The sequence below is a fragment of the Dermochelys coriacea genome, chromosome 1, assembly GCF_009764565.3.
Source record: "Dermochelys coriacea isolate rDerCor1 chromosome 1, rDerCor1.pri.v4, whole genome shotgun sequence".
NCBI classification, from domain to species: Eukaryota; Metazoa; Chordata; order Testudines; family Dermochelyidae; genus Dermochelys; species Dermochelys coriacea.
In genome coordinates, this window is record NC_050068.2 from 26,462,834 (window position 1) to 26,490,422 (window position 27,589).

The 27,589-nt window shown below is 42.9% G+C and overlaps 2 protein-coding genes across 13 annotated transcripts in view; one reads left to right on the forward strand and one right to left on the reverse strand.

The window, feature by feature from the left end:
• Nucleotides 1–342, reverse strand: part of TAF1D (TATA-box binding protein associated factor, RNA polymerase I subunit D) — a 29,920-nt gene extending 29,578 nt beyond the window's left edge. For 6 of the 8 annotated variants that reach the window (XM_043504153.1, XM_038376725.2, XM_038376717.2 and 3 more), the window contains exon 1: nucleotides 210–342. The gene's annotated coding sequence lies outside the window, so the exon portion shown is untranslated. Of the gene's footprint in view, nucleotides 1–204 lie in introns of all 8 variants that reach the window. The other 2 variants (XM_043504151.1, XM_038376693.2) reach the window with 2 other exon arrangements.
• C1H11orf54 (chromosome 1 C11orf54 homolog) lies at nucleotides 335–26,823 on the forward strand. 5 transcript variants are annotated; one of them, XM_043504155.1, is made up of 10 exons: nucleotides 335–517; nucleotides 9,395–9,540; nucleotides 12,669–12,767; nucleotides 14,060–14,133; nucleotides 14,986–15,087; nucleotides 16,418–16,594; nucleotides 17,318–17,467; nucleotides 20,305–20,421; nucleotides 22,576–22,777; nucleotides 26,171–26,823. In XM_043504155.1, exons 2-9 carry the CDS (start codon nucleotides 9,483–9,485, stop codon nucleotides 22,747–22,749), a joined length of 951 nt encoding a protein of 316 aa, XP_043360090.1. In that variant the 5' UTR covers nucleotides 335–517; nucleotides 9,395–9,482; the 3' UTR covers nucleotides 22,750–22,777; nucleotides 26,171–26,823. The 5 variants fall into 5 exon arrangements, with proteins under 5 accessions (XP_043360090.1, XP_038232676.1, XP_043360089.1 ...); XM_038376748.2 differs by lacking the exon at nucleotides 26,171–26,823 and having other exon boundaries at nucleotides 337–517; nucleotides 22,576–23,744; XM_043504154.1 differs by lacking the exons at nucleotides 335–517; nucleotides 26,171–26,823 and adding an exon at nucleotides 4,693–4,993 and having other exon boundaries at nucleotides 22,576–23,744.
• The last annotated feature ends 766 nt before the right edge of the window (nucleotides 26,824–27,589 follow it).

A 27,589-nucleotide genomic window follows, 5' to 3' on the forward strand; every position in this document is an offset into this window, starting at 1 on the left:
CTGGGGCAGGGAGGGGACCTAGAGACCGCCCAAGCCCTTAGAGGGGCGCGGGGCTGCATTTAGACCCCAAGAACTTGCCGCAGCTAATCGATGACCTCCCACCAACAAAACCCCTGGATCCTCCCCGCCCCCCCCGTGAGGGTCCCCGCCCAGCCCAGGGGCCCAGCGCCGCGGATGGCAGCGGATGGAGGAAGCCCCACGAACCTCACCCTCCGTCCCCCTACGCGCTCCCTGCGAGGCCGAGGCAAAGGCCGCGCGACGGCTGTTTGGCTTCTTAAATAGCGCGCCTGATCTCGCGAGAGCTGGCTGGCCCTGATGGGAAGAAGGGCGCAGAGGGGCTCTCCGCGAGCGCCATCTTAGGCGAGGCACTGAGGGTTGCTGCCGCGCTCCCCGCGTTGTACCGGTGGCGGGAGCAGAGGCGCGGGCGCGCAGACAGAGCCCGGCTGCGGTGCAGGAGAGCCGCGGAGCCCCTCCCCCTCCCCCTCCCGCGCCCGCGCCCGCGCCCGGCCGCGCTCTGGTAAGTAGAATAGCGGCGGGCTGCTGAGCACAGCTGATCACCACCGCGCTGGTAGGGAGGGTGGCACAGGTCCCCTGTGCTGGGCGATTCCTTACCCGCGCCCCGGCCAAGGCCGCTGATGGGGTCCGAAAGCGGCGGATCTGGGGGGAAGGGCAAGGCTGATAGGGAAGTGACATCCTTAAGGGTGTACTACGGGAAAAGCCTGGCTACAGCCCTTTAATTGCCCGCTTCACAACCTTGCCCCCGTAACGGGAGCTCCCCTTTTGGGCAAAGGTTTAAAAGAGCGTGCGTGAGGCTGTGATTGTTACTGAGGGTTTGTTATTTCTCAGAAGTAGGCTTAGATGGAACCAGGAGACTGCAGCTGTTAATATAATGTACTTTGTTCACTTTATATGTGAAATATGTTCTCTGTGTATATAAATCTCCCCACTGTGTTTTCCAACGCATGCATCCGATGGAGTGAGCTGTAGCTCACGAAAGTTTATGCTCAAATAAATTGGTTAATCTCTAAGGGGCCACAAGTCCTCCTTTTCTTTATATGAGGCATTAACCTTACTGTCTGGGTATGAAGAAAAGGAGGACTTGTGGCACCTTAGAGACTAACAAATTTATTAGAGCATAAGCTTTCGTGAGCTACAGCTCACTTCATCGGATGCATTTGGTGGAAAAAACAGAGGGGAGATTGATATACAGGTATGTTTATTCACTTATCCACTCACTTTCAGAACTGAAAAGGAGTACTTGTGGCACCTTAGCTCACGAAAGCTTATGCTCTAATAAATTTGTTAGTCTCTAAGGTGCCACAAGTACTCCTTTTCTTTTTGCGAATACAGACTAACACGCCTGCTACTCTGAAGTTTCAGAACTGAGTCATTCTCATTTGAAACTTTGCTTTTATGTTTTGTAAGGGACCTCACAAAACTGGGTGACTGGGCAATAAAATAGCTGATGAAATTCAATGTTGATAAATGCAAAATAATGCACATTGGAAAACATAATCCCAACTATACATATAAAATGATAGGGTCTAAATTAGCTGTTACCACTCAAGAAAGAGATCTTGGAGTCATTGTGGATAGTTCTCTGAAAACATCCACTCAATGTGCAGTGGCAGTCAAAAAAGCTAACAGAATGTTGGGAAATCGTTAGGAAATGGATAAATAATTTGGTTAAAAAACTCATATTGCCTCTATAAAACATGGTACACCCACATCTTGTGTACTGCATGCAGATCTGGTTTCCCCATCTCAAAAAAAGAATTGGAAATGGTACAGAAAAAGGCAACTAATATGATTAGCAAAAAGAAAAGGAGTACTTGTGGCACCTTAGAGACTAACAAATTTATTAGAGCATAAGCTTTCGTGAGCTACAGCTCACTTCATTGGATGCATTTGGTGGAAAAAACAGAGGAGAGATTTATATACACACACACAGAGAACATGAAACAATGGGTTTATCATACATACTGTAAGGAGAGTGATCACTTAAGATAAGCCATCACCAGCAGGAGGGGGGGGAAAGGAGGAAAACCTTTCATGGTGACAAGCAAGGTAGGCTAATTCCAGCAGTTAACAAGAATATCAGAGGAACAGTGGGGGGTGGGGTGGGAGGGAGAAATACCATGGGGAAATAGTTTTACTTTGTGTAATGACTCATCCATTCCCAGTCTCTATTCAAGCCTAAGTTAATTGTATCCAGTTTGCAAATTAATTCCAATTCAGCAGTCTCTCGTTGGAGTCTGTTTTTGAAGCTTTTTTGTTGAAGTATAGCCACTCTTAGGTCTGTGATCGAGTGACCAGAGAGATTGAAGTGTTCTCCAACTGGTTTTTGAATGTTATAATTCTTGACGTCTGATTTGTGTCCATTCATTCTTTTACGTAGAGACTGTCCAGTTTGGCCAATGTACATGGCAGAGGGGCATTGCTGGCACATGATGGCATATATCACATTGGTAGATGCGCAGGTGAACGAGCCTCTGATAGTGTGGCTGATGTGATTAGGCCCTATGATGGTATCCCCTGAATAGATATGTGGACAGAGTTGGCAACGGGCTTTGTTGCAAGGATAGGTTCCTGGGTTAGTGGTTCTGTTGTGTGGTGTGTGGTTGCTGGTGAGTATTTGCTTCAGATTGGGGGGCTGTCTGTAAGCAAGGACTGGTCTGTCTCCCAAGATGTGTGAGAGTGATGGGTCGTCCTTCAGGATAGGTTGTAGATCCTTGATAATGCGTTGGAGAGGTTTTAGTTGGGGGCTGAAGGTGATGACTAGTGGCGTTCTGTTGTTTTCTTTGTTGGGCCTGTCCTGTAGTAGGTGACTTCTGGGTACTCTTCTGGCTCTGTCAATCTGTTTCTTCACTTCAGCAGGTGGGTATTGTAGTTGTAGGAATGCATGATAGAGATCTTGTAGGTGTTTGTCTCTGTCTGAGGGGTTGGAGCAAATGCGGTTATATCGTAGAGCTTGGCTGTAGACAATGGATCGAGTGGTATGATCTGGATGAAAGCTAGAGGCATGTAGGTAGGAATAGCGGTCAGTAGGTTTCCGATATAGGGTGGTGTTTATGTGACCATCGCTTATTAGCAAGCCACTATGGATGTAGAAGCCCTCCACACCAACATTCCACACAAAGATGGACTACAAGCCGTCAGGAACAGTATCCCCGATACTGTCACGGCTAACCTGGTGGCTGAACTTTGTGACTTTGTCCTGACCCATAACTATTTCACATTTGGTGACAATGTATATCTTCAAATCAGTGGCACTGCGATGGGTACCCGCATGGCCCCACAGTATGCCAACATTTTTATGGCTGACTTAGAACAACGCTTCCTCAGCTCTCGTCCCCTAATGCCCCTACTCTACTTGTGCTACATTGATGACATCTTCATCATCTGGACCCATGGAAAAGAAGCTCTTGAGGAATTCCACCATGATTTCAACAATTTCCATCCCACCATCAACCTCAGCCTGGACCAGTCCACACAAGAGATCCACTTCCTGGACACTACGGTGCTAATAAGCGATGGTCACATAAACACCACCCTATATCGGAAACCTACTGACCGCTATTCCTACCTACATGTTTTTCCACCAAATGCATCCGATGAAGTGAGCTGTAGCTCACGAAAGCTTATGCTCTAATAAATTTGTTAGTCTCTAAGGTGCCACGGGTACTCCTTTTCTATTTCCCCATGGTATTTCTCCCTCCCACCCCACCCCCCACTGTTCCTCTGATATTCTTGTTAACTGCTGGAATTAGCCTACCTTGCTTGTCACCATGAAAGGTTTTCCTCCTTTTCCCCCCCCTCCTGCTGGTGATGGCTTATCTTAAGTGATCACTCTCCTTACAGTGCATCCGATGAAGTGAGCTGTAGCTCACGAAAGCTTATGCTCTAATAAATTTGTTAGTCTCTAAGGTGCCACAAGTACTCCTTTTCTTTTTGCGAATACAGACTAACACGGCTGCTACTCTGAAACCTGTAATATGATTAGGGTATGGAACAGCTTCCATATGAGAATAGGTTAATAAGACTAGAACTTTTCAGCTTGGAAAAGAGATGACCCAGGGGGATATGAAAATCACAATTGGTGTGGAGAAAGTAAATAAGGGAGTGTTGTTTACTCCTTATCATAACACAAGAATTAGGGGTCACCAAATGAAATTAATAGGCAGCAAGTTTAAAACAAACTAAAGGAAGTAGTTTTTCACACAACGCAGAGTCAACCTGTGGAACTCTTTAGGAGTTGTTGTGAACAGCCAGAGATGTTGTGAAGGCCAAAACTGTAACAGGGTTTAAAAAAGAACTAGTTAAGTTCATGGAGGATAGGTCTATCAATGGCTATTAGCCAGGATGGGAAGGGATGCAAAACCATGCTCTGAAGTGTCCCTAACCTCTGTTTGCCAGAAGCTAGGAATGGGCAACAGGGGATGGATCACTTGATGATTACCTGTCTGTTCATTCCTTTTGAAGCACCTGGCATTGGCCAATGTCAGAAGACAGGATACTGGGCTAAATGGACCATTGGTCTGACCCAGGATGGCTGTTCTGATGTTTTGTAGAGAAGGGACTGTTGCTTTCCTGGCTCTGATGAGTTTATTAATTACTTTTTAAAATGCCCTTTAAGTTACTGCTTCATTTTAATTTTTTCCAGTGCACCATAACTACTCTGGATCTGTCTTTTAGGCCCTGGTCTGCAAATGAATCCACATGGGTAGACCCTAACTCCCTTACACTGAGCCCTATTAGAGTCAATTAAGTAAAATCACCAGCCCATAACAATTCCCCAAAAAGTCTAGCCAAGACCATTCCAATTCTACTGCTGCTCCAGGGTGGAAGTTACTGCACAGGGCATGTCTCATTTGTACACCAAAACATTCCAATGAGGAAGGAAAGAAGAGAAGAGCCCATCAAATACACTGACTTGTACTTTGAATTGGAATACGGTACTGCATTTTATTTGTACTAAAAATTGACTGAAATGGTAAGTATATACATATTTTATGGAAAAATTCATTCATTAGTATTTGTGGCTTACTGTTACTCCTGTATTAACAAGGTGTGGAAAAAATTACATTTAATAGCCAGAGGACTAAATCTGCTAGTCAATCATAGTTGTGAAAGGCAAGTTGTGGTGTTTTTCCCTCAGGAGAAGCCCTACTTCTTTGTAACCTTGCATTGCGGGGTTTTCTACTAGTGGCTTGTGCACACACACCCTCACCCTGTTTATATATACCCATTTAACTACTGATATAAGCTATACCAACATGAAGGTGTTCATTGGTGGAAAGGCATCCAAACTAGGGCTTTACAGCAATTTAATTATATTGGTTTATAAAGTGATATGGTTAATAGGAACAAAAACTAAGTAGACAAGCCCTAGGTAGTTGCCCTTGCACCATTTAGAGCAACCTGTGACTTGTTCAGATAAATTTGAAGCTCCTACTTCATCTCTTCCCAAGGCTTCTCTTCCCACAGGGGTTATTCTCCACTACGCTCCCCAGCCTCCGTTTTATCCTCTTCACTATTTCATAACAACAGAGCCTGCCTTTGCTGCTGCTCATACATTTGGATCATGTACCTGGCACGGTTTACCCCTCTCTCTGCCATCTGCCTCTTCTGAGGCGTGAGAGACCCCACTGCACATCTACTGCAAGTACGCCGGGTTGCAGCCCCTTTTCCGGCTCCTCCAGAGCTTTCTCCTTAGATTCTGCCTGCACTTTTCCCCACACCTCCTAATTTATGCACCTCTCATTGGTGGTCCCATGAAGTCAGGAGACCCCCTCATCAACTTCCTTCTGGCACTGGCCACTATTTCTGCTCCTCCCTTCAATCACACATTCGGACAGAGTTTCTCTGGGCTGTGTCTGCTGGCTCCCTAGATACCTTCGAAGAGCGGTGGGTGCTGTCCAGGGTTATCTGCTCAGTGTCCCCTTCTGGATCCCTGATTTTGGCCCTATGGTCTCACTCCTGTCCCTGTTTTTCATTTGTTGTCCCCTGAACTTGCTTGAGCCCTGGGTTCAGTAGCTCATCCTCTTAGGGTCGGGCGGGGCCTTCAGATGTGGGCAGGCTTGTGCCTGGCCACCCCTGGAACTCAGTAGGTGCTCATACCTTTGGAAAAGCAGCAATAGCATAAAATTGACATGATTCTTGATCTTTTCTCTGCTCGCCTTACGGTTCTGAATGGCAGTATTGGTACTGCCTAGTGCATAATTAGGTGCATTCCGTTACTGCTTGGCAAAGTTGTCTATCCATGAGCATAGCTGTGAAGGGATGGGAAGCATCACACACATTCAGCTGTAGATTTGGCAGCACATCAATGACTTTGCTGAAATATGGAGAAACCCTGCAATCAGGCAGATGGATAAATTTAGCAGGACTGTACATTTCAGAGTTGTATTTTGCTTTGGAGAATTACTGCCCTGAAGGGGATCTTTTTTGTGTCCCTGTCTCTCCTCATAGCAGATCTGCATTGACACACAGACTGTCCCTAATATACAGAAACTTATCACTCAAGGGAACAAAAACAAAGTTTCTGGTCAGTCAGGGATCTTATGAAGATAGGATGGAAACTGCATAATTGAGAACATTTGTACAGATAAAATTCCTGCCTGACCCTTTAACTTCCTGTCTCCTTATCCTCGCATCGTCCTTTGACCAGCAGCTCCAGATCAGCTCATTCTACATCACAAAATTCCTTATCTAGCCACTACTTGGTCTCCTTCAGTATTACTCACCTGGCCCCTCTTCCTTTCCCTACTTCCTCGCCTCCCAGTCCATCAACCTATTCTCTTCTCTTCTCCAAGTCCTCTTCTCCCTCTCACCCGTCTTCATTGTGTCAACCATTAACTCTCTCCACCGCACACTTTCCACCATCCTTGACTTGTTCGACCATCTCCTCCCTTGCAAAGTTCATCCATTCAAGCAACCTCAAAACCTGACTGACCCCCCAGCATCTGTTCCTTCTGTTCCTGCTCTCCACCAGCTGATCATCTTCACAGAAGTCCTGCTGTGACCATGCAGACTTCCTCCACTACAAAATAGACTGTCTCCTTCTACAGCTCTGCCATCTTCCTAGCCACCTAGTAGTACTTCTGCACACTCACTGCATCCTACGTTTCTGAGATCTGACCTAGTCTCTCACTCCACACTGCTAAAGCTCTTGTCCACACCCTGTCACTTTGTGTCTTGACTATTGCCACATCCTCCTTTCTGTTCTTGATAAATACAATCTGGCCCCCTTTCAAGTCTATTCAAAATGTTGCTACTAAAGTCATCTAGTTGGTTAATTGCTCTGGCTAAATACCCCCTCACACTTTTTCATTCCTCACTGGCTTTTTTCCCCCCCACAACCTCAAACACAAGCTACGTATTTTTTTACTCTTTGAATGCTTTCCTGGCTTTGTATTACATTACCTATCAACTCTAATTATTGAGCTGTCAACTCCTGACCTGAGAAGGTAAGGGAATCCTCCACCTGCTGAAGAGATACAGCTCCTCCTGAGTTGCTTTCTGCAGCGTAGAAGAGAAAAAAATTTCAGCTGGCTTTTCAGCAGAAGCCCAGTCAATCAGACACATCTAGCTTCCCAAGGGCTGTGCCCCCTCAGCTAACAATCCCCAAAACAGCTTGGCTACTGAAGGCATTGGTCAGGAAGAGAAAGTTGAAAAAAGTGAGTCACTTAATTTTTGACAAGTTTCAGAGTAGCAGCCGTGTTAGTCTGTATTCGCAAAAAGAAAAGGAGTACTTGTGGCACCTCAGAGACTAACACATTTATTTGAGCATAAGCTTTCGAGAGCTTTTTGTTAGTATCTAAGGTGCCACAAGTACTCCTTTACTTAATTTTTGCTACTTTTATTGGGGTGAAGAATAGAGGTTTTTCATAGGGGTGGTAGGGAATCACTGTTCTGCTTCCTTCTGATTTCCTTGTTCTGTGATGAAAAGTCATGTGATCTAAAGCCTACTGAAGTCAATCAGAGTCTTTTATTGACTTCACTGAGCGTTGGATCAGTCCTTAGTAAGCAGCTTTCTCCTTTCACTTGGGAAATTGTTGCTATAAAGTATGCTCACCTGCCTCTCCCCACTCTTTGATCTTTGCTGTGCCCCTGTGTGTCTGCGGACTCAGGAAGACTATGGGCTCACTTTTGAAAAGTAATACTGGTGACCATAAAGACTGGAAACATGTTTTTTTAAATTAAATTAAAACTTGCATTGTGCAGAAGTGGATGGTTAATATGTGACAGGTTATGTCCCTTAAGAAGCTTTCATAGAAAAACAAATTAAAGCCCCAATCTTATAACTGGCTCCACCTGGGCAAACAGCTGCATGTATGCAGAGCCCTTTGAAGTCAGGGGCCTGATTACACAGACCCAGTTACAGGCTTGGGACTAAGTCTTTATGGATACAGTGCTCTGAATTCTCTCTAGAACTGCATGCTATGCATGTTGTCATTCCAAAACATATGAGGAAATTAGCATTATAAACACATACATCACAATCTCACTTGAAGCAAAAAGTCTAGTCTACTGTAATTTATGTATTCTTAATGTTATGTAAAGCTGCCGCTCAAATGTGACTGTAAGATCTGTAACTTGTATCATTAAGGTCTGCAACAAGGTTGCAGACTTTGTAACTTCAGTTATTGTTACCATAGCCTTTTAAGTTTTGTAACCTTTCCAAGCTCTGTAACCTTTTCAAGTTACCACTTGTATGAACTGCCAAGCTTTGTAATATCCCATCACGCAATCAGAGAGAGTGTGAACAAGGGAGTGTGTGTGTGGAAGATAAGGGGGTGTGAACAAGAAAGTGTATGGGGGACTGCAAGGAGAAAAGAGCCAGGAGCGTCTGATGTAATCTGCCCTGAGAAGGCAATCACGGAGTGCTGTAAAGAAAAGATCCACGAAAGGAACAGGGACTGGGAATGCTTCTCGGTGATGGACATAGAAGAAAAACTCAGTGTACGTGACAGGAGCACCCACTTCTAAAATAAAAGGAAGTAGCCGTGCACACAAGCTGCTGCTCCTTGACCTGTTCACCAGCCCAGATCCGTGACTGCTGTTGGACACACCAGATCTACCGCACTTCGGCTTCTTGGCTTCCCATGCTGTCTCTGGTAACTCTCCACCTGTGTAAGTGTGTGGGTATATGGGGATATGAATGCGCTGAATGTGAATATGCATGCGGCGTATAAATAAGCTCCTTCCCTTTTCTGTCTGACCTAACAGCTGCATTGTAGTAAAATTAATACAAGTGTGACCCTGGGTTGATTTTTTAGGGGAACAGAGGTAATGCTTAATTGAAATTGGGGGGAAAAACCCTCCACATCAAAAAGTAGGATGCAGCTGTGCAAGCCCTTTTTAATCAGTAAACCATGGTGTTTGTTCACAGATCAGTAAGTCTCAGTGCCTGGTGTACTCTGATCTCTTCAGCAGAGAATCTATAAATCAGTTGTCCATTTTGCTGAAAGAAATAGAAAATGACCAAAGTTGAAAAGTTTGCTCTTCATGTCCCAAGTCTAGAGGAACTTTCTGGGGGTAAGTAATGCAATTTATAGTGTTATGGAAGTTGTTGCAATAAGAAATAACTAAATTTTGTATTGTGCTCTTTGCTCCTGTGTCCTAAATAGAGCTGGGTAGAGGCTGGCTTTGACCTGATACAGTTTTTCCCATCTGAATTATTCTAAGACCGCAAACTGTGTTTGTGCATCCATCCCATTTATAACCTTCAGCCCAATGATTGGACACTTGCTTGGGAAATGGGAGGCTCCATAATTGAATCCCTACTCTGGAGCAGGGATTTGAACTCGGATCCATCTGTCTGGAGAAGTATCCTGGCTACTAGGCTACAGACTGTTTTAGAAAGGATTGCTCACAATCTCTCCTGTTGAAGATGTTCCACTTTATAAACATACTTAATATTCATTGGGCCAAAGAGACCCAGAACAATTCTTTAACCTCTTGATTAAGGCACTCGCTTGGGAGGTAGGAGATGAATGTAGGATTTGGAGGAGGGAAAACCTGAATTCAAGTCTAGGTTCCAGAGTAGGGATTCAAACCTGGATGCTCTATATGAGAGGCAAGTGCTATAACCACTGCGCTAAAGGTTATAAGATTAATGGATAGCCACCACAGTGAACATTTCTAGACATGTACCCAATGGTTTTCAGTTGCTTTTCTTCCAACCGAGACCCAAAATCTACCTGTAGTTTCTTGTTAGTCCCACTTGCATCCCACATTACTTTGCAGTTTCAAAAAATTGCAAGATTGAGATCTTGGCAAGAGCCCCCTGGTTGCATGGGAGTGCTACTTTTACCCACTACATGTTCTGATTTGGAGCAGTGCTAGGATCAAAGCCTCTTGAACCAGTGCTGCCCACAGAGCTGAATGCTTGGCAAGGAGGGGTCAGGAGTTGCAATAGGATTGGGGGTGAGATGGGGTGGAGCACTTGGAGAGCAACCATGATAGGATCAGGAGGCTGAATTTGTCCCTACATCAGCAGCAGAAGTAGAGTGGAAATCAGTTTCCCCTTCCTGGCTGGGCCGTCAGACCCAAAGTTTTGTTTTGCTTTTTATTTTCTCTCTCTCTCATCAACCTTTGGGGAATGACTCAGTGAAGATCCTTTCAGAGCTTCCTTACTGATCCAGTCACCTAGCAGGAGCTAAAACCTCATATAACACTGCTAAGTAAATTTTGCTGACTCGTTATGGCAAATGGCTTTAACTCCACCAGGCTAGGAGAGAGGTGGATATGTGAGATGCTGCACTCCATATGTTTATGGAAATATGCTTATAAGTGTAAATATAATGTAACTGGAATATGCTTTATGAAGAGGGTCTCTTGTAAGGTATCATTACAAAACTTATAATCTACTGAGTGTGTTCATCCTATTTGTATGAATGTATCATTCTAGTTCTGAAGCTAGAAATATGAAGTGTTACTCTGAACTCCTATTTTAACTATGCAAAGTGTGGGCCATTAATGGTGGTTTGGAATATTGATGGCTCTCGTCAACTAGGACAATTGGTTGTAAATAACTCTGTTTACTTGCAAGCCTTCCTGTGAGTCAGGCCAGGAAGAATGAAGGCTTGGGGTCTCACAGGACATGTGACCATGTCATCTGGTACTGGAATCCATCTTAAACCTGGTGCTTTTCCATTTAGAAGGAAGGGTGGGGACCCAGAGAGATAAGATTCCTGTCTTGTGCCAAAGCTATATAAGGGGGTGGAACAGAACAAAGGAGGCTGCAGTCATGAGAAATTCTCTAGCTACCACCTGAGCTGGAACAAGGACTGTACCAGGGGAAAGGAGTCTAGTCTGTGAAAGAAGCTTATTGGAACATCTCTGAGAGTGAGATTTACCTGTATTCAGTTTCTTAAATGTATTGGCTTAGACTTGCATGTTTTGTTTTATTTTGCTTTGTAACTTACTTGGAACCTCTTAAATCCTACTTTTTATACTCAATAAAATTATTTTTTGCTTATTAATTAACCCAGAGTAAGTAAGTAATACCTGGGGGAGCAAACAGCTGCGCATATCTCTCTATCAGTGTTACAGAGGGCGGACGATTTATGAGTTTACCCTGTATAAGCTTTATACAGAGTAAAATGGATTCCTTTGGGGTTTGGATCCCATTGGGAGCTGGGTGCTGGAGACAAGAGCACTTCTTAAGCTATTTTCAGTTAAGTCTGCAGGCTTGGGGCGTGTGGTTCAGACCCTGGGTCTCTGTTGGAGCAGACTGGCGTGTCTGGCTCAACAAGGCAGGGTTCTGGAGGCCCAAACTGGCAGAGAAAATGGGCTCAGAGGTAGTCTCAGCACATCAGGTGACAGTCCCAAGGGGATCTCTGTGACCGAACCCATCACAGTATGAATCTCTGGACAGGGGGCAGAGACAGAGAAATCCTTCAGGAAGCTCTAGAAACAGCCTGGCCTAAGGAGAAAGCATAGGCTGAATTTTATCTTCTGTTGTTGGGTCTATCAATAAAGCCAAATCCAGGAATGGGTTAAGTTTGAACTTGAATAAACCCCCTCTGAGTGACATAAGTTACAACGACATAGCACTGTTCAGAGCGGGAGAGCTTTTCCTGCCAACATAGCTTGTGCCACTCACAGAAGTTTTTTTATTATGCTGATGGAAGAACTTTCTTCCCGGGTAGGGAAGGCTGTGCCTCCCCAAACAGCCTGGCCCCTGACTGCCCCCCTCTGACCCATCCAACCCCCCCACCCCGCTTCTTGTCCCCTGACCATCCCCTCCCGGACCCCACTTCCTATCCAACTCCCCCTGCTCCTTGACTGCCTCGACCCCTGTCCACATCCCCTGCCCCCTGACAGGCCCCCCAGGATTCCCACACCTATCCAACCTCCCTGGTCTTTGTCCTCTAAAAAAGAAAAAATAGAACCTTCTGTCCTTCAGCAATATGATAGGTTAGCAGAGAAGGATTTATTCCTCTCTGAGGCCCTGATTCAGTGAGGTAATTAACATATGCGTAACTTTGAGCTTGTGACTAGCCTTACTTAAGTTAATGGAATTGCTCATGTGCTTAAAGTGACACATGTGCTTATGTATCTTGCTGAACTGGCACCTTAAAATATGTGTTTTATGTGGTGTATTACTTGCCAAACTCTAGCTAATTTCTCACTAATAATTTTTTTTTACTCTATTCTAGTCCTGCAGAATGGGCTTACAGAGAACTTTGCTGATGTCCAGGTCTCTGTAGTAGAATGCCCTGATCTGACTCATGATCCCTTCAACTTCCCTGTTAAAGGTAACCTACTGTTCTAACCATAAGTTATGACTGCCAATATTTCATAGCTGATTCTTCATAATTAGAAACTCTTGAAGATGATGGCAGAGGAAGAATGGTCTTGTGGATAAGCTACAAGACTGGGAGGTAGGAGAGCCGTGTCTTATTCTTGGCTCTGCCACTGGCTTGATGTGACCTGACTAGAACAAATCACTCAAGTGCTCTGCATCATTGTTCCTCATCTGTAAAATGAGTTTAACTAACAGGTTTAATTCTCTATTGTATGTTAAGGGTTTTGACATCCTCAGATTGAGGGGGCTATGTAGATACCAAGTACTCAGTCTGTTTATTTAAACTCCCACCATTGCCCCTACACAAGATAGGTGAAAGCATTTATATCTGTACCTTCAGCTGTCTTTGCATGATGACGCTATGAACTATGCCTCATTGGAGAACCAGTGTTCCTCAATTGTTGCCTAGTAGATTTTGTGTGTGCTTGTAGAGCAGTAGTACTTTTGAAACAGGCTGGCTAGCTAGCTTTCAGAAGAGAACCCATACCTTATTTTCCACTGTATGCATCCAATGAAGTGAGCTGTAGCTCATGAAAGCTTATGCTCTAATAAATTTGTTAGTCTCTAAGGTGCCACAAGTCCTCCTTTTCTTTTTACGGATACAGACTAACACAGGTGCTACTCTGAAACCTACCTTTATGTATGTTTTTCTTCCAATTCAGGCCTACTTTACATTGATTTGTAGAACTCCAATTTATCTTAATACTCAGGAAAAAAAAAATGGTGATTTTAAAACAGAGGTTCTTAACTGGTGGTCCGGGGCCCCCTGGGGGTCTGCAAGCAGGTTTCAGGGGGTCCTCCAAAATAAACCAAAGAGCAAGGCCAACATTAGACACGCAGGGGCCCAGGCAGAAAACATAAGCCCAAGCCCTACCATGCGAGGCTGAAGCCCAAGCAACTTCGCTTCACAGGGGCCCCTGTGGCTTGGGGCCCCAAGTAGTTGCCCTACTTGCTACCCCTAACACCAGCCCTGGCTTTTAATCTACAGGATATGCAGAAAAACAGTTGCTGTGGCACAAGTGGGCTATGGAGTTTTTAAAGCATGGGCATGGGGCTTGGGGGTGGGGGTGGGGGGGAGAAGGGGCTCAGAAAGAAAAAGGTTAAGAACCCTTGATTTAAAAGACTTTCTGAATACTTAAAGGAAGCTTTTGAGGAACAAATTCTTTGTCTCATTATGCTTCCAGTACACAGAATTTTAGACAGATTCTCTTGACAAGCTAACTTGCCTTATTCTTGTTCCAGGAATCTGTGGGAATCCTAGAATAGCAGATGTGGGTGGTGTTCCTTATCTTGTGCCTCTTGTACAAAAAGATAAAGTGAGTTAATTTACAGTCATGGCTTTTTAGTGCATTTGCCAAAGAAAGAAGCATATGTAGTCATATTTTAAAATACTATCCTGGCGAACACTGACAAATGAAAGCTGCAGGATTCCATTTGTAAAAATAGGCTTACATTGCGAAAGCATTATGGTCCAAGCATCCTGGCCTGTTCTGAGCATAAGAACATGTCAGAAATTCCACAGCAGAAACTGCATGCAAAAGTTGTCCTTCTTCTGGTACCTACTAAATAGAGTGTGGCTGTTTCTTCAAAAGCTGACTGACAGAAGTCACAGGGGATGTTGGAGGGAATTACTTAGAGTCCATGGCATGGTCTGTATGTTTATGTATTGTTTGCTACCTATCCCTTGCATCTAGCCATGGCCCTCCATGCTGATTATTACTATTGTTTGTAAAAACAGACTGTGTATGGGGTTGGTATAGGCCAAAGAAGAGTTCACATTAATAGTTGCTAATGCATTCTCTTTTGGTAGAGCATGGGGCCTGCCAGAATCTGATTCTATGTGACATCACTTAAGGATATTTTCATTTTTTGCTTTAAACAGTGTCACTTGCACAGAGAGAGTAATTTGGCCCTTAGACAGGATGTGGCCAAGCTTGTGCAAGAAGACACTGCAGTCCAGCAAATTGGTGGATATGTGCCCAAGTCATTAAGTTTGAACTTGACCAGATGCCAGTGCTGTTCAGATTTGGGGACTGTGTTCAAACCAATCTGAACAAATAAAAATGGCATTTGGATAAAATCATCAAGAAATTGCAGTGGAATGTAGCTGAGATGAGAATTACAAGGCAGGAAAGTCAAAGGTACATAAACGTATGTCTCTTGTACAGGTTTATGACCTGAACGCTGTTGCAAAGCAAATAGAATTGCCTGGAGCTTTCATTCTTGGAGCTGGAGCTGGGTCCTCTAGGATTCTTGGAGTAAATGCTGAGGTCAGTAAATATGTATAAACATGCAGAAGTTCTCAAATGTATTTCATTGATATAGCAAACATTTCTACACTGATAACTTATATGTAGCACCACAAGTTTGTATGGCACTTCACAAAGATAATAAAGACAAGGTCTCTACCAGAAGTTACTTATTACTTAGATACTAAACCACATTTTTGTGTTTATAAATTCTACAGGAAAGCATATGGTTACTATGGAGTTGAGAGGAAATGGCCTCTAGTTGTTGCTATACTGAAATTTGTAATTAGCTGGTCACATTTTTAATTCCAGAGAAGAGGAAAAATGTGCAAAAAATGGATGCCAAGGAGCTGAGTGGTAAATTGCTTTAAATACCCAGTGTTAGTCCTCATTTTAAATATCACGAGGAAAAAATTGTGTTATTCAATATACTTTTGCTTTAAGACTTGCGCTATAGGGTCAGGTAAGGATCAGCAGTTAAAACATGATTTAGTTGATCTGTCCTACATGGTGAAATAGATAAAGAAAGCAGTTTTATTTGAGATGAATGGAAAACTCCAGTGTAATATGAAAAATGTTCTAATTGCTACATCTAATTAAAAGAAGAGTACATGACTAAACATATTCCTAGGTGAGTGAAATACAATCAAAGAAAAAAACTAAATCATTTGAAAGCTGGCATCTTAACAGCCTGATGCACAGTAGGAGTGAGAGAATTTAGCTCTTGGTAGTTAAATATGGTAACTCAGAGACTTTCAAAGTCGCTACATGTTTTTATTTAAATAGGAAAATATTTTTATTTTAAAAGTAAGTAGTCAAATGAACCATTTAAATTATTATAGGCCTTGCCTTACAACAACATTAAGGGTGATATTTTCAAGAGCGCTCAAAGTTGGTCTAGTTTTGCTTCTATTGAAGTCTATGGAACCTAATAGTATGAACACTTTTGAAAATGCCACCTGAAAACTCTTTCATTTCAATGCTTTCTAACAGAAGCTGAATGCTCAGTCCTGGTCATCATCACTAAGCTGGGCCTCTTGCAGTGATATGTTAAATTGGTTGCGTCGTTGAGAAACTTTCCCATTTAGTGTTCTGTTGTTTATACAAGAACTTGAATTCAAATCCCTAGATAAGAGAAAATTCCTTAATACATGTGTTTCACACTTAATCAATTTTAAATTGAGAGTTTTCCTTTAAAATAGTTGAGTCTTGCTAATCTATATGGACCTAATCCTGCGAGGTGAAACTTTTATTGTAGTTCTCAGGATTGGGCCCTAACTTGGGATGCTATCTACCTAGTAATAAAATCAACTGACTAGAACTGAGCAATTTTACATTCTCTTCTTTTCAGTTTATCCCAGTTGTTCAAGCTGAGAGTGAACAAAAGCCTGCTGTAAATGCAAGTTACACCGCTCAGATTAATCCTGCAGATGGAGGGTGCCTCCTGGAGAAGTACAGCAAGAAATATAGTGACTGTGAATTTGGACTACTGGCCAACCTGTATGCCAGTCAGGGCCAACCTGGCAAGGTGCATATTTGGATAAAATGTCACTTCTTCAGTAGGTGGTAGCTAAAGTTAAACTTCTTTGTTTGAGGCGTTCCTTTCCTTTCAGGGAATGCTGATGTTAATATTAATGCCAAAAATCACACAAGAGAAATAATGTCCTTCACAAGAAAATGAAGTTGATGTGAGGGAGTGGATTCCCCAGGGGATTGGTACTGGGATATGGAACTTTTCAGCCTTAAATCACCCATTGTAATCCAGCCCAAGTTGATAATGACTGAAACTTGATTGACCTGTGTAAACTGAGGTTTGTGGTCTTAGTTCAGTTCTTGGTGGACAAGTGTCTCCCTCAACATAACTGGCACTAGGTGGTCTCAACAGAAAAGCAACGACCGAATGGTGCATGAAAATTGAACAACCTTTTTATCCCTAGAGAGAGTCGTCTTTCATGATGGGTTTGAGGTCTGTTGGGTGGGAGAGGGAAGCTTACACCTCTGTTTCATGTGCTGTGCCTGTTGTGTGACTAAATAACTTCAGAAAAGCAGATTCTTACATGCACAAAACAAAACCTGTTGAATATTTTAAGGATACAAAGGAAGCAGCACCTGTGAGAGAACTTACTTTAACAAAGATTATAGGATACAAGGTTGAGTGTTTCATAGTGTTGAAATACAAGATGTACATAGCAAACATTCACAAAACATTATAGCATGTGATAAGCATGATAAATGTATGTCTACTCTCCAGGTTATTGAAGTGAGAGCCAATGGAAGAACTGGACAGCACAACTTTGTGACCTGTATGAGACAAATTATAGAAAAATGCTATGGAGATAAACCAGTTGGGATAGGCGGTACATTTGTCATTCAAAAGGGGAAAGCAAAGATTCATATCATGGTAAGTTGCTCTTGATTCAGGCTCTTTATATTTCTAAAAGATAAAGATGCAGGACAGTTCAGGATATAAAGACTTAGTGCACTTAATTTTTTTGCAATAATGTGCACTTTCTGAAAAGTGATAAACGGAAAGTACAAAAACACCAACATTTATATATCCCTTGACCCTAATACTCCCATCTTTTGTTGGGACAAAGAAGCTGTAGAAACAAATGGAGATGTATAAGGACTTAGTGAAACAAACAGTAGACTAGTGTGAAAAATAATTAAAAAATCAATTAAACCATATCTCTGATCATTGTTTAACTTAGAGATTTATAATTTTTTATAAATTTTATAAACTATTACAAGTATTTAATATATTTATGCAATAGCTATACAGTTCTTACTGATTGTATTTGCTTGCATGGTTACCAGAATTCGCTTTCCATTTTACAAGCAGAACTTTCTGAAATGTTTAAATTTTTACAAGTCTCCACTGATTCTTGTCTCTGTCAAACCTATCAAATGTCAACGATGGAATTCCTGTCATCTTGTCATGCTGCTTTCATCTACCTAAAATTAAAAGGGTAATTTTAAAAAAATTCTTCAGAGTAATAGATTTTTTTTTTTTTTCTTCAAGAAGTGGGTCTAAACATGTTACCAATGGTGCTTCCCTTTGGAGAAAAGCACCATTCCTGAGTCCTCAGTGTCTATAACACTCCTGAAACAGATGTCTTGAATTTGTGTTCCTTAGGCTGTATTCACATTGGGAATGGTATTTACAACACTTATTATCAAGGTTGTCGATTTAATTGCAGTTAATTCATGCGATTAACTCAAAAAAATTAATCACAAAATTAATCACGATTAATCTCACTGTTAAACAATAGAATACCAATTTAAAAGTATTAAATATTTTTGGATGTTTACATTTTCAAATATATTGATTTTTATTGCAACATAAAATACAAAGTGTACAGTGCTCACTTTATATTATTTTATTAAACAAAAGAAACAGTATTTTTCAGTTCACCTCATACAAGTACTGTAGTGCAATCTCTTTATCGTGAAAGTGTACAGTTTTGTTTATATAACTGCATTCAAAAACAAAATAATGTAAAACTTCACAGCCTACAAGTCCCCTCAGTCCTACTTCTTGTTCAGCCAACAAGTTTGGTTACAATTTGCAGGAGATCCTGCTGCTTATTTACAGTGTCGTCACTGGCGTTTACAATTTACAATGTCTCGGGCGTTCACATGGCACTTTTTTGTAGCCGGCATTGCAAGGTAGCTACATGCCAGATATGCTAAACATTCGTATGCCCCTTCATGCTTCGGCTACCATTCCAGAGGACATGCTTCCATGCTGATGTTACTCATTTTTAAAAAAATAGTGCATTAATTAAATTTTTGACTTTGAGAGAGAGAACTGTATGTCTCCTGTTCTGTTTTACCTGCATTCTGCCATATATTTCATGTTATAGCAGTCTCAGATGATGACTTAGCACATATTCATTTTTAAAAACACTTTCACTGCAGATTTGACAAAACATAAAGAAGGTACCAATGTGAGATTTCTAAAAATAGCTACAGCACTGGACCCAAGGTTTAAAAATCAGAAGTGCCTTCCAAAATCTGAGAGAGATGAGGTGTGGAGCATACTTGCAGAAGACTTAAAAGAGCAACACTCCCATGCGGAAACTACAGAACACGAACTACCAAACAAGAAAATCAACCTTCTGCAGTTGGCATCTGACTTGGATGATGAAAACGAACATGCATCAGTCCACTCTGCTTTGTATCATTATCGAGCAGAACCCGTCATCAGCAAGGACTCGTGTCCTCTGGAATGGTGGTTGAAGCATGAAGGGACATAGGAATCTTTAGTGCATCTGGTACACAAATATCTCGCGACACTGGCTACAACAGTGCCATGCAAACGCCTGTTCTCACTTTCAGGTGACACTGTAAACAGGAAGTGGGCAACATTATCTCCTGCAAATTATAACAAGACTTGTTTGAGCGATTGGCTGAACAAGAAGTAGGACTGAGTGGACTTGTAGGCGCTGAAGTTTTACATTGTTTTGTTTTGTTTTTGAATGCAGTTATATAAACAAAAATCTACATTTGTAAGTTACACTTTCATGATAGAGATTGCACCAGAGTACTTGTATGAGGTGAATTGAAAAATACTATTTCTTTTGTATTTTACAGTGCAAATATTTGTAATAAATATAAAGTGAGCACTGTACACTTTGTATTCTGTGTTCTAATTGAAATCAATATATTTGAAAATGTAGAAAACATCCAAAAATATTTAAATGGTATTCTATTGTTGTGTAACAGCGCGCTTAATCATGATTCAGTTTTTTAATTGCTTGACAGCCCTAATTCTATTATGATTTCCATGACTAAAGTGGATAGGGATAATAAAATAATGGTCTAGATTGCTATTCCTGTTACAATTGTAATCACAGTTTTGGCTAATGTTCTTCTCAGAAAAAAATCTGTCGGCATCAGTTGAAGAAAACATGCCAGAATCCTGTGAGTTTCAGCTGTGTTCAAACACAGTTGAAACTGACATAGTCCTGATCCCAACATGATTGGACAAATGTAACATGTGGATACAGGTTACCTGATTCTAAGAATTCCCCATTTGGTACCCAAGGAATGGCAGTGGAGGCAGCCATTGGGTAAAAGCTTATCATTCTGAATAGAGAAACAATCGTGGATACTGCTTTTGCTGGTTAAGAAGAAATAGGGAGCAGAAAAGAATTTAGGGTTAGTGAAGAAAAGTAGCTTAGAGAAAAGTTTTGGTCCTAGTATCTCCATTCAATTGATGATGCTTTTTTATAGCCCCCAGAATTTTCTGCCTGTCCTTTAAACACTGATGAGGAAGTGAATAATTGGCTCCATTTTTTTGAAATGAAGGCTCCGTTGATATGTCAGCCAATACTAATTTCCAGAGATCCAGTAAGTCACTATTTTGTGTTAGTCTATGAGTAACTAACTTGATGTGTAATGATTCTGTCTTGGATTTGTTTGTGTTTATTTTTTTCTGTTCAAGAATGGGAATTGTTTATGGATTATATTAAAGTCTTTGAGGTGTTTGGAATGGGTGGCTCAGGGGATTGGTAATAGAATATAACTAAGCCTTTAACTTTTCACTGGTTTGAATTAAACCTAGGACAATAGTGACTGACTGCTGAGGCATGCTCAATAACAAGAGTGAAATGTTTGTTCCCAGTCCAGTTCCTTGGGTGTAGGTGTCTGCATCCCAAAACAACCAGCACAACTTGCATTAATTTTGACATCTATTTGGCACTCAGAAGAGAGACCAAGGAATGAAAGGGGATGGAGACTGAATTATCCTTACCTTCATGTGGCCCATTCAGAAATGGGTTGGGACACTTTGGCAGTGCTATGTGGGGAAGTTGCTATTAGCACTGCACTGTATTTGTAGTGTGGGCAAATCAGAGCCTTACAGCCTTGGATATCCAAGTATAGACTGAGCATATTTCACAAGCACTAAATTCAATAGTAAAAAAAATATTATCCATCCATATTTTGTATATCTTTTTAAAAAATGCATAACAATTTAAAAAACACTTATGCCAAGTGGTGGGCACATTAGTGGGACATGGTGTTGGTTTGCCCATGCTCAAGTGCCTTACTCCATTGGGTCTCTATGTGGCAGTCTTTGGGCCCAGTGCTCAATTGCATATAGTTTCCCAAAAGCTAGTGATGAGTACTATAGGAGTGGACATATATCAACAGCTGAATGAAAGCATCTGACATGTAGGTGCTGTTTTTATATAATGATTGCTGCTTCTTATTTGTATTAAATTAGTGCCCAGAGAAATCAAGAACCAGGGCCCGTTGTACTAAGCACTATTTGTTTGTACAAAGACTGTCTCTGTCCCAGAAAGTTCACAATTTGAGAGTGACAAGATGCAAAAGAAAGGAAAAACAGACAAAAGGATGGAATGTGTATTGCGCAGTGCCTAGCAAAGTGGGGTCCTGGTGATGAGGGCTCCTGGGTACTATGGTAATACAAATAATAATAAAATGGATAGCTAGTAGTCTCAGCGTGCCACTAACTTAGCTGTTAGGCCTAATCGCAGTAATATTTTTGCAATATAATAATGTATTGTATCTCTAGAAGGCAAATAGCATTATGCCAATGGGAACTTCTTCATTTAGGCAGCTGATGTGCAGAATCCAACACTTATCATATAGTTCGTTATCATCTTATTGTTACCTGTGCTTCCTCCTGTCAGTACCTACCTGTTACCTCTCAAAATTGGGCCAGACACTATCTTTTTGCTGTGTTTGTACTGTGTGTGGCCCAATGGGGCCCTAATCTCTGATTTGTGGGCCCATAGTACCTACCTCAACACAAATACAAGAGCCTGGCTTCGAACAACTTGATTGCATGGAAGAACTGTTGTGTGTTGTAGTGCAGAGCAGGAGTTCTCAACCTTTTTCTTTGAGGACCCCCCCCAACATGCTATGAAAACCTCCATGGCCCATCTGTGCCACAATAACTGTTTTTCTGCGTGTCTAGTAGATTAAAAGCCAGGGCTAGCGTTAAGAGGTAGCAAGAAGAGCAATTGTCCTGTGCCTCCCCCCCCACCACAGGGGGTCCTGCAAAGCTGAGTTGCTTTGGCTTCAGCCCCACATGGCTTGGGCTTCAGCTTTCTACCCTGAGCCCCAGGGAGTCTAATGCTGGCCCTGCTCTCTGGCTTATTTTGGCAGACCTCCTGAAACCTGCTTGCAGCCCCCCCCCCCCCCCCCCCCAGAGGGCCCCAGACCCCTGGTTGAGAACTGCTGGGTAGAGGACTGGGAGTCAGGACTTCTAGATTCTACTCCTAGTTCTATCACTGTCTCAGTGTGACCTCAGGAAGCAACTCTCTTTGCCTCAGTTTACCAGTCTATAAAATGGAGAGTGTGCTAGGTTACTTCACGTTGCAAGTCTTTAAATAATTTAAATGTTTTTGTTAAACACTTCGAGATCCATGGAAGAAAAAATACAATATTAACTGCAAAATACTGTAGCATTACTGAAATACTTTCTTTAAAAGAAAATGTGCTCACATAACATAAACTTGTCTCTTTTTTTTCTAGGGGTTTGATCTGCGAGTGGAGCACACCCATTGTTTCAGTCACCATGGTGAAGGAGGACACTACCATAATGACACTACGCCAGATAGTGTGCAGTATCTGGGATATTTTTTGCCTGCAGAACTTCTCTTTCGTATTGATAGACCCAAGGAGTCTCATATGGTTGGGAGAGATTAAATCCTTGGATGCACACTTAGTTTGGAGTGTAAGGATAGCCATTTTTAAAAATGAAATATTGGATTTGATAAGTCTTTTAATTGACATCAAGCACTCACATGAAAAGTTGGCATTTTATTGCAGTCTTAGTCTTTTTAAAGAATGGGACACATTCAGATTTTAGATTGTTTGTTTGTGATTTGAAATAGTTATTTGAATTCAAATTTTTATACAAACATCAAAGCCAAATAGTTTGTATTAATGATTTATTTTGTTCCATATTGATTACTTTACGCAGGCATTACTAAGTGACTTTCTCTGGCTATAGAAAGCCATTATTGAGAGCTCCACATTCTAAATGGAAGAAGAAAAGAGATGCCAATCAAGAATCATGTAACTACACTACAATTCAGAATCTGATATTGACATGGCTGTGTGCCATTTTAGCCATATGTGCTCTAGTGGGTTATATGTGGGTAATGGGACTGGCCACTTATTTTAATCGGTAATTACAAGAGACTTGTTTGAAATAAGAAGGCACTTGTAGTTCCACTCATGTAACTTCTAGCTCAGCAGAACTACAGGGTGGTGCAATCCTACAACTACAAGAGTCAGTGGCAATACTCCCATTGATTTTACTGAGAGTGTAGAGGACCTACAGGTATGGAAATGCAAACTTGTCAAGGAGGGACTTTTCTTGTTTTTTACTGGTGCTTACAAGCTAGCTAACTACTTAACAAGCATAGGACCATTTCTAGGATTTTAAATGCTCATGTTACTATCGTGCCATGAGTGCTTGATTATTTTCTCATACCAGTTTAAATGAGGAATAACTTTATTGAAGTGAGTGGAGTTACAGTGGGCTGACTGGAGGATCAGGCCCTGTTTGTTTCTAGTTTTGAATAAGGCTGAAATGCAGGAGCACTTTGTCAGTATTCTTTTTTTTTTTTTTTCCTTTACATGCTGATGATATTTGTGTCCTATTTGTCCTGCCAATAAAGTTTTACTGAATTGAATTTAAACTGTCTGTCTTGCTGTCAAGTGGGATATTTCTAGGCTGTGAATAAACCCTGATTAGGAGTTAACACTTCAAGTCTCAGAGTAGCAGCCGTGTTAGTCTGTATTCGCAAAAAGAAAAGGAGTACTTGTGGCACCTTAGACTAACCAATTTATTTGAGCATAAGCTTTCGTGAGCTACAGCTCACTTCATCGGATGCATTACGATGAAGTGAGCTGTAGCTCACGAAAGCTTATGCTCAAATAAATGTTAGTCTCTAAGGTGCCACATTTCAAGTCTGAGTCTTTTTATATTTCTCCCTTTTTTTTTTTTTACACAAAACACAAACACTAAAAATGTAGATGTGAAGTATATTATTTTTTTAATATTCTACCTGCTATGCACCGAAAGTAAGATGCATGTATAAATCACTTACATGTAACTTAAAGCCACATAGTCACCAGCCTGCCACATATATGAACAGCAATGCATATACATAGTACAACACACCCATGGTGTGTTAATTGAAATGAAGAAAATACAGAACGTGTGTTCTGGGCCTTGGGATAGCACAGGTACTTGAAAAGAGAGTTGGTGAAGCTGTCAAGCGCCAATTGTGGATAATTTTCTAGCAAACCTGCAGTAGTGTCTGGTGCAAACTGCTTTGTGTAGCATTAACTCCTCTGCATCTTGTAACCCCCTTGCTCCACGGAAGGAGTGATAACCAAATATGCCCACTGACTTGGTTATGCTGCTGCTAGCATGAATGTTATAAAGTCTCAGGGCTTTTACTCAAAAGTGTTCTGGGCTATCTGTGCCCGTGGCAAGAGCAGCCTACAGATCCATGCTGATCTGAAAACACCAAGCCACACCACCACTCTCAGCCCAACTCCTGCTGGCTTCCCCTATCCCAGCAGTGCAGGTGGCAGCAACTCTGAGCTTGGCTACACTTGCAAGTTACAGTGTATTAAAGGAGCCCCCGGCGCACTAGCTCACTACCTGTCCACACTGGCAAGGCGCATAGAGCGCTCTGACTCCGTGGCTAGAGCGCTCCTGGCACTCCATCTCGGTGAGTGGAATAAAGTTTTGTGCGCCCCCACTGGAGCGCCGCAGCAGCAGTGTGGACACCCTGGTTTGTTGGTACACTCTGATTGGCCTCCAGAAGTGTCCCACAATGCCTGTTCTAGCCACTCTGGTCATCAGACCCGCCCTTTAAATTCTCTAGGAATTTTGAAAATCCCCCTTCCTGTTTGCTCAGCCAGGCTTGGAGTGCTCTCAGCGAATCTTTCCAGGTGACCATGCCTGCATGTGCCAGGCGATCCCCAGTATGGAGCAGTGGCAAGGTGCTGGACCTCATCAGTGTTTGTGGGGAGGAAGCTGTTCAGTCCCAGCTGCGCTCTAGCTGTAGGAATTATGATACCTTCGGGCAGATATCAAGGGACATGATGGAAAGGGGCCATGACTGGGATACACTGCAGTGCAGGGTTAAAGTGAAGGAGCTGCGGAATGCCACCTGCGAGGCAAACAGCCACTCCGGTGCTGCCCCTGCGATCTGCCATTTCTACAAGGAACTGAATGCAATACTTGGGCGACCCCACCTCTACTCTGAGTACCACCATGGACACTTCAGAGCCAAGTTCAACAAGGCAGGAGGAGCAAAGTGGGAACGAGGGTGCTGAGGCTGAGGAAGATCCCCCCCCAGAATCCCTAGATCCATGCAGCCAGGAGCTGTTCTCAAGCCAGGAGGAAGGTAGCTAGTCACGGCAGACGGTGCTTGGGGAAGGACAAACACCAGAGGAGGTTCCCGATAAGCAGCTTTTATTTTGGGAAGGAAGTTATTCAGTGCAGGCTCTTGGGGTGAGGAGGGTTAGGGCTACATGCATGCCTAGATGCAAAATAGGGAGTTGATATGCTCTCTCACATCACAGTAATCGGCCTCAATGATCTCTTCAAAGGTCGCACCCAGAACTTGGGCAATGCACTTGCGCAGATTTCTCAGGAGAGCCACTGTGGTCCTTGTCCCAGTAAGGCTAACTTGCCTGTGCCATGAGGGGGGACCGTTGATGCATATGGGCCAGGGCAGAATCCGCATTGCAGTAGAAGACCCTCCCTTGCTTCCCAGGTCACCCTCAGCAGCGAGATATCTTCCAGGTCAAACTCCTGTGGAAAATGTGGGGATAGTGTTCAGTATAGGGGCCCCCTGCTGCTGCTGGCTCTCCCCAAGACACAGAAACCCAGAGGACAGTACAGCCGTGAAACAATCAGTCACGCTTGACCCTATGCTTACTCACCATTTTGGGGCTCCTGTGGGTTATGTGCGCATGCTTTGGGAATGGCAAATTATGCTATTATGTAGACTTGCTTGCCCTTAAGTACGGGGGAATCATTGCTCTGTCTGGTGTGAACAATGCTGCCTCTGTTAAGTGTTGCATTTTGCCTTTACAGATGCAACCTTGAGATCTCAGCCATCCCTGTTATCACCAGCTGAAAGACTCCAAAGAATCAGAAAGAGGCCATGTAGAAGCAAGGAAGACATGTTGCATGAAGTAATGCAGCATTCAAATAATGAAAATCAAAAAGTGCAGTTTCAGGGACACTGAAAGGAGATGCCACCAGCAGAATAAGGAGCGCCGACACAAAAGCGCGGTGCTCTGGCAGCAAAGCACGGATGGGCTGATAAGCATAACGGAGCACCAAGCGGTCTCTATCCTGGAGCTCGTAGCCATGCAGGCGGAGCACTACCTCACCCATCCCCCCCGCAGCCTTTGTCCCAAAACTTTCCCTTGTGCCCCCATGTAACCTCCAACCCACTTTCCCCAACATCCGGGTTCTTACTGCTAGCAGCTCTCTCCACCACCTGTAGCTTCACCACCCAGCCCAGAAACCTATGACTCTTACCCACTGCACTCAACCCCCCTTACCATGCAGTATAGCCATCCTGAAGTGCAGCATTCATTGCACAGCACTCCAGACAGGAAGGCTGAGTATAACAGGACATATGTAAATCTGTGATTGTACCGTTCCCCACCCCACTCCCTTGCCCTTTCTGTTTCCCAAGCACTTGTGTTTCTTTTCAATAAATGGATTTTTTGACTTTGAAAACATTCTTTATTATTGCATAAAGTAAAAGATACCTTAGCCCAGGAACAAACCAGGCACTTCAAGTAAGTGTAGCAAACACAGATTCCTACTAACATTAGAACCACTGCACTTCACTTCCGTGCAGGGTACCAGACATTACTGGTGACTTTCTGCCTCAAATTGCTCCCTCAAGGTATCCCTAATCCTTGCAGCCCCGCTCTGGGCCCCTCTAATAGCCCTGCTCTCTGACTGTTCAAATTCAGCCTCCAGGTGTTGAACCGCCGCATTCCATGCCTGAATGAATCGTTCATCCTTCCCTTCACAAATGTTACGGAGGGTACAGCACGCAGATATAACCGTGAGGATGCTGTCATTGGCCAGGTCCAGCTTCCCATATAGAGAGCGCCAGCGGCCCTTTAAACGGCCAAAAGTACACTCCCCAGTCATTCTGCACTGGCTCAGCCTGTTGTTGAACCGCTCCTTGCTGCTGTCAAGGCTCCCTGTATAGGGTTTCGTGAGCCACTGCATTAAAAGGTAAGCAGGGTCTCCAAGGATCACAGTGGGCATTTTGACTTCCCCTACAGTGATCTTCTGGTCTGGGAAAAAAGTCCCAGCTTGCAGCTTCCTGAACAGGCCAGTGTTCCGGAAGATGCGTGCATCATGCACCTTTTCAGGTCAGCCTGTGCTAATGTCAATAAAACACCCACGGTGATTCACAAGCACCTGGAGAACCATAGAGAAATACCTCTTCCGATTAACGTACTCGGAGGCTAGGTGGACTGG

Bases quoted from the DNA above. Each gene is read 5' to 3' on its own strand.
- C1H11orf54 (XM_043504155.1), top strand. From the start codon at position 9,483: ATGACCAAAGTTGAAAAGTTTGCTCTTCATGTCCCAAGTCTAGAGGAA. The intron at 15,088-16,417 runs GTCAGTAAATAT...TCTTCTTTTCAG, and splicing joins TTCTTGGAGTAAATGCTGAG to TTTATCCCAGTTGTTCAAGC. The intron at 16,595-17,317 runs GTGCATATTTGG...TCTACTCTCCAG, and splicing joins GTCAGGGCCAACCTGGCAAG to GTTATTGAAGTGAGAGCCAA.